The sequence below is a fragment of the Electrophorus electricus genome, chromosome 19, assembly GCF_013358815.1.
Source record: "Electrophorus electricus isolate fEleEle1 chromosome 19, fEleEle1.pri, whole genome shotgun sequence".
Taxonomy (NCBI): domain Eukaryota; kingdom Metazoa; phylum Chordata; class Actinopteri; order Gymnotiformes; family Gymnotidae; genus Electrophorus; species Electrophorus electricus.
Genome location: NC_049553.1, coordinates 9578328 through 9592548, shown reverse-complemented (window position 1 = coordinate 9592548; position 14221 = coordinate 9578328). Strand labels below are relative to the sequence as shown.

The window sequence follows — 14221 nt, the reverse complement described above, 5'->3', positions numbered from 1 at the left end:
GTGTGGGTGTGGGTGGGTGGGAGCAAGCGAGTGTGTCCACACATGTGCCTAAAAACTTAAAAGGGCGAATGGTTGAAGTTCATTGCTGCCATTGAGACATTAATTTTTTTTTTTGTCTGTTTTTGGGAGAGTGTGTGTGTGTGTGTGTGTGTGTGTGTGTGTGTGTGTGTGTGTGTGTGTGTCTTGGTGAAGACACTTAGACACTCCCCCCATGCTTATAAACAAAGAGCTTTGTGCATTGCGCACACACCATTCTCTATAGTTCTTCTAGTGTAGCCAGAGGATGGTCCACTTTTTAGGGGATGTGGCTCACATTGCCTTGTTGTCCACTCTTTTACTCCTGAGCGAGTGACTGACTAGCTTCAAACGATCCCATCAAACTGTGCAAGTGCACACAACTGTGCACAAAATGTTCATTATAATGTTACTCGTTTGTTGTCGCTGTTGTTCATAATGATTACTTTTTGTTATTAATGAATATAATATAATACATACACATAGTTAAAAAAGTATTTGAACTACAAAAAAAAAGCACTTGGGGCTGCTACTTTGTTTATTTTTGAAACTATTTTACTTTAGTCTTTAGTTTCATTGCCACCATGTGAAGTGTGTGATTTCTTTCTTAAGAAAACATTGAATGTATTCCAAAAAAAGGTGAAAAAAGAAAACAAAAACAGTGAAGCCGTGTTTTTTTTTATTCAACGCAAAAATGGAAGCATAGTCGGACATTTGAACAGAGAGAATGACATCTTTTTCTATAAAAACAAAAACAAAAAAACCTGTTAGCAAATGGAAAAAAAAAATCAAGATGTACCGCTAGAACACACTGCCTCTACAATCCTGTTCATACAGACATTATGACTATGAAAATGAAAAACAAACACAAATATTCCATACTGGAGTTTTGGTTGTTTACAAAAAAACACTTGGACATTTTCTGAGTGCATTTTCCCCTTTTATTTTCTTTTTGGGGAGAGGGGGTAGGTAGAAACGTGACTCAGTTCAAAAACGTTTGGGGAGCTGTGCTGTAGTAATCATATGACAGCAAACCCCTCCCTTTGTAGTGAAATTATTTTGGCATATAGAATGTGTGTGTCTACTTGTTGCGACTTTATGGAGTGGGTGCTGGGACAAGGAGTTATTACAAAGCTTACCATATTTTGTTTACTAGTCTTGTTTTTGTTTACTTTTTTTCATATTTTTTCTTCAGATTTAAATGCTTTGTGTTCATCTTGAAAAGAAATGGTTCGTGTTCCTGGAAAAGAAAGCGAAATCAAACAGCACAGACCCTCTTTTTTCTTTAGTTTTTTGGGTACTTTGAAATGCACGTAGGTAATTGTTGATGCTTTAACAGTTCTCTTCCCCAATGAATTTAGGCTGGGTTTTTTTTGTTTTTTGTTTTGTTTTTTTTTTGCTTTAGAAATATTAAATGACAATAAAAAGATGGACATGTCTGCAATGGTTGGATAACACAAAAGCATGGAATAACAGGAGGGATGTCTATGTGTGACCTCAGTTCTGCCGTCACATTCTGTGGACCGTAAAAAAGCCTTTCTGTTTCCACATGGGCAAAGGGAGCATCACGGCAGTTCACTTGCAGTCTTCATGAAGATAACAAAGGAACTAACACTGCCTTGCTGCCCTCATTATGCACTTTTCATGCGCTCAAAACTGTGAGGACCCTGCTGGGACATAAGAGGAAGAAAGGGGGAGCTGCTGACACCACGGCTGTTGGGACACTGGAGGTTCACTTGAAGCACCCTTCAGTGGGAATATAAACCAGGCCAAGGGACAGCAGAAGGTGTCCTTTCCACTCTCCATGTACATAGACAATGCTGTTTTATTTCTCGCTCATCTCAGCCTCTCTTAGGACTGAACATTTATCTTGATTACACACCAATGAAGGAGGTTCATGAGTCAGACATAGTGAATGTTCACGGGGGTGGAACAGTTCAGCTGTGTGTTCGCAAGTGTGATGGCACCATGATCAAACTGCAGCCCTCCAGAGGTTTCCTGTGGACATGCTGGACAAAGTGGAGTGCTCCCTACGGAGTGCTCCATAGGGATAGGAAGTTTATGAACTGCGCATTTCAGGGTGCTAGCTAAGATGCAAACAGGGGGAAGGGGGAGAATCTCGTCAGAGGCTGGAGTGAAACATGTGACTCTGGATTGCTCCCTTAAATGACAGAAATGCATTTCAACTAGGGGAAGGAGGGTTGAAATGATGGAATGGCTGTACTGACTGCTGTAGATTCGCTTCAGTGTGGTGTCACCTGTGACTGCAGCAACTGAACTGTCAGCATGGTAAATGAATGCATGTATTCCTCTATGCATTTATGCCTGGCCTTAGCTCTAGTGCTGGAGACCGACTGCCCTGCATGGTTTCACGGTTTACCTCCTCCTCAGCTCACTGCCAAGGCCCCCATGAGTTGCATTAGGTCTGAACCGAAAGGTTCAAAGCAACTCTTTGTACGGTTCTGAATCAAGTCTCGAGTCTCTGGATAAGAGTCCAACTCGAGTCTCAAGTCACATGAACAACAACATCAAAATAAAAGTTAAGGTTGCTGGTCACCAAGACATGGAACAGTGTCTGAAACCTAATGTTAAATTTAAGGTCTTCAAACTAACAACAGCTAGCATGAAAATGGCAATAGCAAAGTGAAGCATGTACAACTCGGTACTAAAAATGACATGGAACTTAATTGAAAAAGTATTTATTAGCTAGCTGTTGGTGTAGGTGGTTAGCGTACGTTTTGTCCAGAATATGGGCTAGCTAGCTAACGTTTGCTGTCCATGCCAACCTTCTATGTGTTGCCAGTGTCCTTTATTTTGATGTTATATATAGTGCATGTAGCATGTCGTCTATGCCCGTCTGACTTGAAATTTTTTGTACCCCAAGGCGATTAAAGGCTGGCGTGCCCATGCTAAATGTAACGTCAGCGTGAGAACTGCGATCTGCAAAAATTACAGATACTGCACATGACCACTTCGGAACTGACAGCCAAAACCCTCACGAGAGATTAGATCGAAAAGTAGTTTTATTCAAACGATTAGATCAATTCTTGTTTTCTACCCCCACTCTTAAATGTTGCGAGTCTTTCAGAATATGTCAAAGTACGACTCGAGTTTGAGTCACTGACTCAATTTGTGATCTTGTGTTAAGGCATGGGGAGCTTGAAACTGCAGGGCATTGGGTCCCCAGGACTAGAATTGAGAAGCTCTAATTAATGTCATGTGAAGACTACTCATTTCAATGATTCGTCATTGTTCTTTTATGGTGTTGGAATCTTCTCATGATGCACTCTCTGGATTTGTGTTCTGTGTTCCTTCTAGACCAGTGTTCCAGAGCTTTGGAAGAGGATGGTCACCAGCTTTTCTCTCTCTCGCTCTCGCTCCTCAGATTTTCAGATCATTTCTAGGACGATGTGAAATTACTGTCCAGTAAATACAAGCCCACAAAGAGGAGGGCTGATTTTTCCCCTTTATCCATGTGAGTTGCTAGGTTCCTATGGAAGTGGCTTCATACCCAGCTGACTGATTGGAGAGTGGAAGAGAGAAAGCTCTGAATACTGGAACTATGGACAGTCAAAACCTGTACAGACTAGTAGTCCACCTATATCACCTGGCCCTAGTGAATACATGGCTAACACACATGTACAGGCATGTTCAGCACACATGCAGCATGACTTTTAAAGTACTACCACACACATGCAAACATTAACTTGCATCAACTGCTGTCTTAACTGAACAAATACACGCAAAGACTCTGCAACCATGCCAACTGCAGGGTGCCCTGTGACCTGTACACATGACCTCTGCTTCTCTGTGTTGGGTGATGATTTACCGCCACTATTTCTCTGCCCCCTTCCTCTATGACTTGCCTTAACTGTACAGACCACTCTGTACTTGGATTGGAAATTATCTGTAATTAGTTCAGCATTCTTTTACTTCAAGGACGGTTCCGACACTGACCTAAAAGACTCATAAATGCTTGATTAAAAGCAGCTTCGGTTGAAGATTTACGTATAACATGTATCTGAGCAACAAACCCCGTTTAGCCTAAATTCAACATAGATAAAGGCTGATGTGAGTTTAAAGAGTCTGTGGCTAATTGTAACCCTCAAAATGTGACTGGTTTCATATTAACATACATCACTGCAAAACCTTTTCCTTTTAAAGGGGTATATTGGAATCGATTACTAGATTATGCAGTACTTTTCAACTCTGGTATTTAGAGGCTTTTAGTCTCAGTCTACCTGGACTTTATGAATGGTATATAAGTATGTGTAATATCTGTAATTGTACAGCAAGGTTTTGAGCTGCATGCAGGTTTTACAGTGTGGCAGTACCTTTTAACAAGTGTACTGTGCCCTTCATATAGAGTGGGACTGGCTCTGCGTTTTAGCTATAACTTCAGTGGCTGTTGCTGTGATGGTGGGGGTCACAGGTATATGATCCCATTTTATTATGGAAAAAAAATAAAACCAGTTATCTTAACAATATGGAGGAGGAGGATGACGGGGTGTCTGGGTGATTGTTGATTAAAAACATTTATATTACATGTATTTGCAACAACAAAAAAAAGATGTAGACCTGCAACCTAGAATCTATGGTACCTGTATTAGCAGTGGGCTTAATTATAATGTGAACAAACCTTGCTATCCAAAACATACACTGAGTATCCTAGTGGAAGAGAATACATTTCAAGTACTTGATTCTTTGAGTAACGGCAGAAGACAAAATCAGTATTGAATTTGAATCTCCTATCATGTCATTTGCATGTCAAGGCATAACTTAGTGAAATGTTAATTTGCCTTTGCATTCTACTCGTCTGCTTAGCCCTATAGCTAAACTTTTAAATAAGTCAGATATAACTTTGAAATGATACTGAAAATGTTAGCAGCAAAGTAACGTCCTCATTAATCAGAGTGTAAATAGTTTGGGGGTTTTGTTTGAAACGATGAATACTAAATAAACACTTATTAAGGAAATGTACGTGCTTCTTTAATACTTTTCACCTTTCCACCAGATGACCCTCTGTTAGAGACCTGTAACTGCCCTGCCCCTGTGCGCGGGGGTAATGTAGGTGCAGCGGGATGGGCCTCTGTCCAAGGCTGCCACCTCGTGGCTGAACTGAGCAGCACGGCGTAAAGGTGATCGATGCACAGACAAATATCGCGACAGTTCAGCGATATTTCTGTTCGCGATATGGCGGCCTCCTGTGTGTATATAAACACGACGTGCGAGTTTTTTGGTAATCACGTGCCTTAGTGTTTTGATTTCCAGTTGCACCTTCATGTTATTAAAATAATGGTAAGTGGTGATAGCAGTCGTAGGGAGGAAGGGGAACATCAGGGAATGACTAGGCAGCTTTTTCATTCAACACCGAGACGAATGCTTGACTTTTTAGTCAGTTAGCTACCCTAGTTAGCTACTTAGCTACAGATCTGCTTCTCACCGTATTAAGTTGGCTCAGGGCTAGAGTTCATCGTTTAACGACTCCAGCTGGTCCAGCGGAGAGCTAGCTAGCTAAATTATACACTTGATCACGGTTAGCTAACGAGATAGCTGCCCATTGTTCAGCAAACATCTTAAGTCTCCAGTTGTCACACACGACATTTTGCCTACAACCGATAACTAGGGACAGGTAGCCAGTGATGGTCTGCGATTCCGACATGTCTCTGGCCTTGCTAGTTTGGCTCAAAGCCTCATGTCGCCAGCAGTCCCTGGTAGGTTGCGTGAGATGACCTGTAACTAACTTAATTAGGCCTGTTCGGGAATGTGCGTATAACCTATATGATGTCGCTGGTTCTGTCGCTTTCATTTCTTTTTTCTTTTTTCAGGGTTCTGTTGTGATGTTGTCAGTATCGTCAAGACTCGGACTGAAATACCCTCGCAAGAAACATTACCCTAGTAACACCTGTCTGACAAGGAGATAAGAACATACCGCCTCATTTAAGACAAACGCGCATAAAACCAACTTGTCTGAAGATCAGACATAAAGCATTTTTATATCAGATCAGATATAAAGTATTTTTAGTACAAGAGACAGAGGGTGTTGCTGTTATGTCTGATCTAGGCTCTAGTAGTGAAGGGGGAGCTTTAGCAGGGCAGGAGCCTGAAGCTACTGAGGAGGCAGAGCCTCCTCCACCCTGCACGGAACACCAGGAGGTGGAGGATGCACCACCTGCTGTCAAGCAGCCATGTGTAGGTGAAGGCATACAGGTGGCCCTTGCCCTGTCTGAATCATGCACAGAGACCATGTTGGGAGTTGGTGAGGATCAAGCCTCAGAACTAGGTGAGGTTCATCTTTGGGATCCTTATGTAACATTTCCCCTTTTAAAGCCATTTATGCCTTTTTTGAAGTATTATTTATTTCGAATTAGTTTTAGAGGAGCACTTGTAATCTAGCCACTACACTCGATTGGTCAGTTGATCTCGGTGACCTAAGACCTGTCAGATTCTTTGTCGTATCAGTGCGTAACGTGCATGGCTTCGCAGTGCAGCACAGCACTGTTTTGCTACAAGCGTGTCTGTTTTTCACTGGTCCCACAGTGCTCGGTCTTCCAGGGGACAGTGGTGATGGAGTTCCAGAAGTAAGGCAAGGAGAGGAGCAATTGTGCCAAAACGGAGAAGAGGAAGGAACGATGATCAAAGAGGGTGAGGGAGGAGCAGAGCTTGGGGACAGCAGTCCAGAGGACAGTGTGTGTCGGAGCCAGTAGTAAGTGCATTTTTGGCCCTCATTTGGGTCTTTATTTGAATGCTGGTGAAGATTAACAACTGCAATAATCACAAACTTTCCCAGTTTTCTCCTTGGATTCTGAATTGTCTTGCCTGTGATGCTGGCCTAATATTGTTCCCATATTTCTGCAGCCTGGGTCTGGATTTCGGTCTGAAGCCCCAGCTGTTGACAGGTTCCTGGGCAGAATACACCCATTCTCCTGAGAACTACCTCAAAGGCTGCAAATGGTGAGCAAAGAATAAAGACCGAAGTCCGCATGTATGAGTAGCTGACAGAAAACTGAAGCGCTCTCACCCTGCCTCTCTGTCTCAGGGCGCCAGACGGTTCCTGCATCCTGTCGAACAGTGCAGATAATGTGCTGCGTGTGTATAACCTCCCACCTGAGCTCTACAGCAGCAACTGGGAGGAGCTCTCAGAGATGGTCAGTCACTGCTCTCGCACTGCTCCACCTGCCCCTGGTACTCATACTGGTGCATTACCAAGTGGTCATTAAGAAACTTTGGCAAAGGTCCTTAATTAGCTTTGGACAAAGTTGTGGGTTGTTTTTCTTGTGAACAAGTGCTTGAGCTCTGGCCCTCAGGCACTGTCGCACGCTCTCGATTCAGTCCCGAGTATTCTGCTCAAGATTGCTAGCACAGTATACCGCCAGGCGTCGTGGCCCCTGCGTATTCTGGAGCGGACAGTGATTCTACAGGTTGCTGGGGATTACTGCTTCTGTAAACTAGGCCTGTGTGCAGGCTTCATGCTCTACCACTTCACAAATGCCCAGCCGGGAGCTCACTGACACGTTTTATTTATTCTGTCCCATTTTTACAAGACACATGCTATGCTGTATGTAGGGCAACTTGTCTGAACTGTAAAGGTCATTTTTGACATTATTATGGCCTTTTAATTTATACCTGCTATTTTTATTTGGTTTGAATACCAGTAGGATTTGAGGCTGAATCCGTTCCTGTGGTGGACTTCTGTCTTCCGAATAGCTCCGAATGTTCGGTCCAACAGTGCTGCTAATGTTCAGTGTTTTTCCGTGTCTTTCTGAGGTGGTGGAATCTCATGGCTATACAAGGGATGGGTTGCAGTCCTCTGATAACCAACTATTTGGTTAGTGAAGTGGTGGTGTTTGTTTTGTTTTTAATTTTCTCTCCCACATTTTAGTAAAAAAGCTCAGTAGTATTCTGACGATCAAACTGGTTAATGACCACCGTGTGCAACTTGTCAGGTCAGTTACGGCAATGCTTCTAAAAGCATCCAGTATCGACTGCTGATCCAAGCCAAGGACCTAGCCAAAGCAGGTAGAACAACCTGGAAGCAATGACCTGGAACCACTCATTCAATACATAGAATTAAAATCCTTTCCATTGCCTTGTGTTCTTTTAGAACACCCCACGCTCCCTCCCATACACACGCGCCCCACGCTCCCTCCCTCCTGCACGCGCCCCACGCTCCCTCCCATACACACACGCCCGCGCCCCACGCTCCCTCCCATACACACACGCCCGCGCCCCACGCTCCCTCCCATACACACACGCCCGCGCCCCACGCGCCCTCCCATACACACACGCCCGCGCCCCACGCCCTCCCTCCCGCACGCGCCCCACGCTCCCTCCCTCCCTCCCTCCCACGTGCGCGAGCCCCATGCTCCCTCCCATACACACGCTAACCTCCCTCCCGCCTGCCCGCACCCCACGCTCCCTCCCTCCCGCCTGCCCGCACCCCACGCTCCCTCCCTCCCTCCCTCCCTCCCTCCCTCCCTCCCACGCGCGTGAGCCCCACGCTCACTCCCCATGGCTTTTCCCTGCAGCTCATGATCGAGTCAGCGTGAACATGGCTTTTGCTGGGCAGGTGAGGGAGGTGCTTCCTGTGGGCTGGAGAGCGGTGCTGCAGCTCACGCCAGCTGCTTCATTGCTCTTCCCAGGATCCGCTGAAATCTCTACCACCTCATCACAACTGTTTGCCTCTTCCTAGAGTCCTGTGCTGCGGATGACTGAGGGAGACACCATCTATGATTACTGCTGGTTCCCAAAGATGAACTCCCTGGACCCAGATGCATGTTTGTGAGTTTCCGTCTTCCTCTATCAGTTCTGCGGTCAGAGGTGTTTAGGGACTGGATGTATGTGAAATCTGGGACAGCTCTGCCTTGGCTTTATACAGGTCTGTGCTTATCTCCTGGACATTTCCTGTCTGTCTGTCTTGTTACTGTCCCAGTAAATTCTCTTTGACTTCCTTTGCTCAAACACATTTATGCCTAAACTCTCACTGTTGGGCCTTGTCTGTTCAGCTGGCCAGTCATTTTTTCACTCATGGTGTCCAGAAATGATCACAGATACAAAAGGTATTGGTAATATGTGGCCCTATTATTTTTCATAGCATGAGCGAAATTATCTGTAGATGTTTGGCAAACCAGTATTCTCTCTAAATTCTCTCTGGTTTTGTGTAAAGGTTTGTGGTGTGTTCCACTTGGACCTCATTTGAACACTGTAGGACTCACTGGGGGTATGTTTCTGAGGGCTGCTTCATGAGGCAGCCTGGTGTGCTCCATCATTCCCGACATCACAAAGCCGCTCAGCCGGGCGGTCATAAGGGCAGTGGATAGCCTGCTCAGACTCAGCGGCCTTCTTACAAACGCAGCACTCCACGAGAGATTTCCAAAGAGAGAAGCCGAGAATTGCATCAGTAACTGCATGTTTTTGCCTCACTTTCTCGCTTTGTGCGTGCGCATGCCTGGGCCATGTAGCTTTGCCAGTGCTGAGAACAGTCTAAACAGTTTTTGATCTGCCCTAGGCATTGGCTGGCATCACCCCAGGACCTGTGTAGTGTTGCTGGCACTGGGCATGAACCAGGAGCCCAGTGAGCTCCTCCTTCATCCAAACACAGATGAGCCCACGTCTGTGCTGTCTGCCGTCTCCAAGGAGACTTTTGTTGCCGCAGGCAGAGGCAAAGACGGCTCGTTAACCATGTCCTGTTACACTCTGACATGCTGATCAAGCACACTGCTTGGGAGAACCCCAATCACCCTGCAGTGAATGAGAACAGGGCGAGAGGAGGTCAAGTATGAAATTACACACCGGAGAAAGGGCGAGTGTATAATGATGAAGAGCAGGAAGTGGGAGCAAACCCTGAAGACGTAGGCACTCGCAAAACTAAAACCTCTGAAGCCTGCCAGCGGGTCTCCGAACCCGTCCCGGCCCTGACCGACAGCCATGTGTCCGTGCAGGGGAGCCATTCTGACCGCTGAAATGTGTTGAGAATTGCCTTCTGCAGTGAGGGCCGGCGGGGTTCAGCGTAGCGCGATGCAGTGGCGTGGGGGCTTTCTTTTGTCCTCCTTCCATCTTGGCTCCATATATGGTCTCTGTTTCCAGTGCTCAAAAGGCGCGACTCTCGCGGAGAGCCGGTCGAACCGTTGCCGGAGAGCCTCCGTTTTTGCAGGCTGGGAAGCAGTCCGGCCAAAACTGCGAAAGTGCACGGCTGTAATTGTGCGTCATTTTTCCCCCGAGCGAGAACAAAGGGCAGGATGAGAGTGCGACGCGCAGCTATATTCTCCCGCGGAGGGAAGTGTAATTGCACCACAGTGAAGTGGCATTTTTAAAGTTTCCCCATTGCTGGCTAGTTGGGGCTGTGCATGTAAAGTGAATTGAATAGGAAGGCGTGGGGTAGAATAGACTTAATTGTCTGTCTGGTTGAAATTGGCCTTGGACTGATGGGCTTGTGATGGCAGTTCCTGCTTTAATCTCTGGCAGGCTGTGCTTTCTCCATGACCTTAGCCCACTCCTCAGTGTTTTATTCTTCTCTCCTTTTTTCTTCTACCCCCACCGTCTTTCCATATAGTATTGCAAGCAGTAGCCGTGACAACCCTGTCCATATATGGGATGCCTTCTACGGTGACCTCCGTGCAACCTTTCGACCCTACAACCATCTGGACGAGCTAACGGCCGCCCACTCTCTGTGTTTCTCTCCGGACGGCTCCCGGCTCTACTGTGGCTTCGACAAGGCCGTGCGGGTGTTCCGCACGGATCGTCCGGGCAGGGACTGTGAGGAGAGGCCCACTGTAGGTGAGGCAACATGCTGATTTTTCTGGAACTTTCCTCCTCTCCGTTCTCCGCTCAACGACTGCAGTTCCTCACAATCGGGTCTAAAAGGAGCTGGTCCACGCTGCTGGAGATAGAATAACATGATCATTTACTTCGAAGTGTTATGCTAGCGAACTAAAATTAGGACTCCAGACTGTGAAACTGAAACTACTAATTGAACGGTTTTGATTAATAATGGTCAGGTATGCTTGTTAGGAGCTCTAGCAGGAGACATGCTGGGAACGAGAAATACGCCTGAAATATTTCCAATTAAATTCTTTTCTTTTCATCTCTCTCACCATGACTTCTCTCTCTCTCTGCCCCCCCACCAGTTAAGAAGCAGGGACAGAGTGGTATTATCTCCTGCATGGCGTTCAGTCCCTTCCAGGCGGTGTACGCTTGCGGGTCGTACTCCCGCACTGTGGGGCTCTACTCGTGTGACGACGGCTCTCTGCTCGCCCTCCTGCCCCAGCGCCACCGCGGAGGACTCACCCACCTGCTTTTCTCACCCGACGGGCACCACTTGTACACTGGCAGCCGCAAGGTGAGCGAGACGTGAGAAGAGGCTTAGGTGGCATGCTGTTAGCTTTCATGCCTCACGTACGTGTGTGTGTGTGTGTGTGGGTGTGTGGGAATAGGACCCAGAGATCCTATGCTGGGACCTCAGGGACCCGGGTCAGGTTTTGTTCTCACTGCCCAGAACTGTGAGAACTAATCAGCGCATCTACTTTGACCTGGACCCGTAAGTGCCACCCTTGTATGAACAGGTCATGAAGATATTGTAGCACACGGTTTGCTTCTGTAATATCTCACATTGTGTCTGTGTGTTCAGGTCTGGCCGATACCTGTTAAGTGGTGACACGGATGGGGCAATGTCAGTATGGGACACACTCACAGCGCCTCCTGATGGTAATGAAGAGGTACTGCAGCCTCTCCTTCAGTTTCAGGCTCACAGAGACTGCACCAACGGAACCAGGTGACACTACCACCCCTCTTCAGCTGTGTTCACGCATAGTGGCTCTTTGAGTAGAATCGCTTGCTCCCTGCTGCTGGGGCCTAGGATCAAGTGCTGATGTCATGGCCGTCCATGACAGGAGCGCCCAGCTGGCTCCTACTGTGTGTGGGAAGCGAGGCATAGTCCTGCCCCCCAGTGCACCAGCATTGGCCTGCCAGCTTACATGTAGACTGTGTGGATGGGGTTGAGTTCTGGGTGTATGGGTGGGTGTGTGGATGGGCGTGAGTTCTGCGTGTATGGGTGGCTGTGTGGATGGGGGTGGAGTATTTTACCCACACGAGGAAATCTCTTTAGGGAGATTTGTTAGGGTCATTGTTTTAGCCACTCTCATTTTCTGCAAGTCTGTCACTGCACATGGATAAAATGGCTTCTGAATATCTTACTTCAGGTGGTTTGTGCATTGCTGTGTTGGAAATGTTACACGTCAGTTTTGTTAATTTGAGCCCCTGGTCTCCTCTGCCCAGCGTCCACCCCTTCATGCCGCTGGTGGCGTCGTGCAGCGGTCAGCGTCACTTCCCGTCGCCCGGTGATGCCTCCAGCTCTGACGAGGATGGGGTGATGTCATCAGACAGCATCGGCGTGGACAATGCGCTCACGCTGTGGTGGGCTGGACCACAGGGCTCAACCAGCAAAGAGGGGCAGGGGCAACCCATGCCCCACGACACCGGAGTTTAGCAGCCGTAACCACTAAACCCAGACCTTCAAACTGCCTGTTTTATAATGGTGAATGTAATGGTCAAATCCAGATTTATGCGACGCCCTTAAGAATTTCTTACGTCTCTTTCACTGATACAGTCTAGGACCAACGAGTTGAAAGATTTGATTGTTTTTGATTATTAAAAAGCTTTTAGTTCTTTTTGATGTAAGCCCTTTATGCGGTGGATTATGAGGAGAAATGAACTGTGGAATGTAAGAGCTCAGCCAGTCAATGTGTGTGAGTTCCAAGGCCTGCACCAGACTCTGCTCCTGTAACAGTTCGCCTCATCACAGCACCATCAACTATCAGGCATGTTTGCCTTTCATGTAAGAGCGTTATAGTTTGTGAAAAGAATTAGCTGAACTGCAGTACGCTCGCGGCTTTTTCCTGTTCTCTGTCGGGTCATGTTGGGGCCGATTAAGGGGAGAAGTGATGCAAGTGGGTCTGGACACACACTCACCGCCCACCTCTCCTCTGCTCTGACCCACACGTGCTGGAGATTTATTATTGTGTGCCATGTTTTAGCCTTGTGCGTTAGTGAAGTGTTTTTCTCCGAGTCAGTGGTGTGTGTGTGTGTGTGTGTGTGTGAGACAGCAAGCTTCAGCTGATCACTCTGTTTTGTTCACTGAATCTCAATGAATCACTGACTGATTCTGTATATCCATGTTTACAGGTGTTTTGTGTGGGGGGAACAGTCAGCTTTTGATGATTTTGCGTGTGCTATTTTTGTATGCAAGGCTGTGTTGTGGGGTTGGGTTTTTTTGTTTTGTTTTTTGGATGCAGATGTTAATACTTCACCTTTGCCAGACGTGCTCCTTGTTTGACGTGCAGTATTGTTTGTAGATGGATCATTTCATAATATTGTAAATCTTCATGCAAATAAAAATGTCTTTTTGCAAACCTCTGAATAAGTTCCTGGCCTGTCTATTGCTATGATCAACCTGAAGCAGGATTTGTAGTTCACAGAAGCTGGTTTTACACATGTTCTCATAGAGTGGCTCCTCTGAATGTTTCATAGTATGATTATTTGTAAATGCTCATATATGCAGTACATCATAAAGATGTTTGTAAATAATTGACATTGCACCAGCTGCTGCTTCCACGTCCAGGAGACATGGTTGTTTAAAACACTTGCTGTGAGCCTGAATGCTGTTCCAGCTCTGGCCACTAGGGTGGAGTGTAACCTTTGCTGGGGCATTTCAGTGGAAAAATAATCCAGAAAACTTCTTGCATAGATTATTCTGTCTCGTAGTGGTTTCCATGAAGTTTTTCCCTGATCTTATTGCATTTTTTAAACATTTTGTATTTAAAGAATAGCAATGATTGATCATCATAAATTTTAAATGTTAATATTTCTTTTAATTTGATAAATGAATAGAAAAAAAAAAATTTAAACGCTGAAGAAAGGAATTTGAATGCAACCAGAACTGAGGAAGACAAGGCATAAAACATCCTTACATACACACTTCAATAACCAAACAAATGTCTTGCTTTGCATCCGTTGGTTTAGTTTATTCTGCACTGCCAAACTGGAGCAGTTTTTGTTGTGTTCTCCAAGTTGCCTAGCGACAAACTTCAGAGAGAGGGAGAAGTAGCGAAGAACAGAGTTGAAAATAAAGGGGGGGGGGTTGTGGTGCTTTCAAGGACCTAATTTTGCTGCTAGAAAAGGACCAAGGTCTGTAGTCTCCCCCGGGGTGTGA

At 46.1% G+C, this 14221-nt stretch overlaps 1 protein-coding gene and 1 long non-coding RNA gene across 3 annotated transcripts; both read left to right on the top strand.

Annotated features, from left to right (window-relative positions):
• The first annotated feature begins 4 nt into the window (after nucleotides 1-4).
• On the top strand, nucleotides 5-4991 carry LOC118240084. The gene is made up of 2 exons (XR_004775256.1): nucleotides 5-2304; nucleotides 3334-4991. It is a non-coding gene; the product is annotated as an uncharacterized LOC118240084 (long non-coding RNA).
• A 217-nt stretch (nucleotides 4992-5208) lies between these two features.
• Nucleotides 5209-13429, top strand: wrap53 (WD repeat containing, antisense to TP53). Of its 2 annotated transcripts, none has more exons than XM_027028447.2 (11): nucleotides 5209-5313; nucleotides 5844-6298; nucleotides 6556-6721; nucleotides 6874-6969; nucleotides 7055-7163; nucleotides 8708-8796; nucleotides 10568-10791; nucleotides 11142-11353; nucleotides 11448-11551; nucleotides 11642-11785; nucleotides 12289-13429. In XM_027028447.2, exons 2-11 carry the CDS (start codon nucleotides 6067-6069, stop codon nucleotides 12497-12499), a joined length of 1587 nt encoding a protein of 528 aa, XP_026884248.2. In that variant the 5' UTR covers nucleotides 5209-5313; nucleotides 5844-6066; the 3' UTR covers nucleotides 12500-13429. The 2 variants fall into 2 exon arrangements, with proteins under 2 accessions (XP_026884248.2, XP_026884249.2); XM_027028448.2 differs by lacking the exon at nucleotides 5209-5313 and adding an exon at nucleotides 5323-5729.
• The last annotated feature ends 792 nt before the right edge of the window (nucleotides 13430-14221 follow it).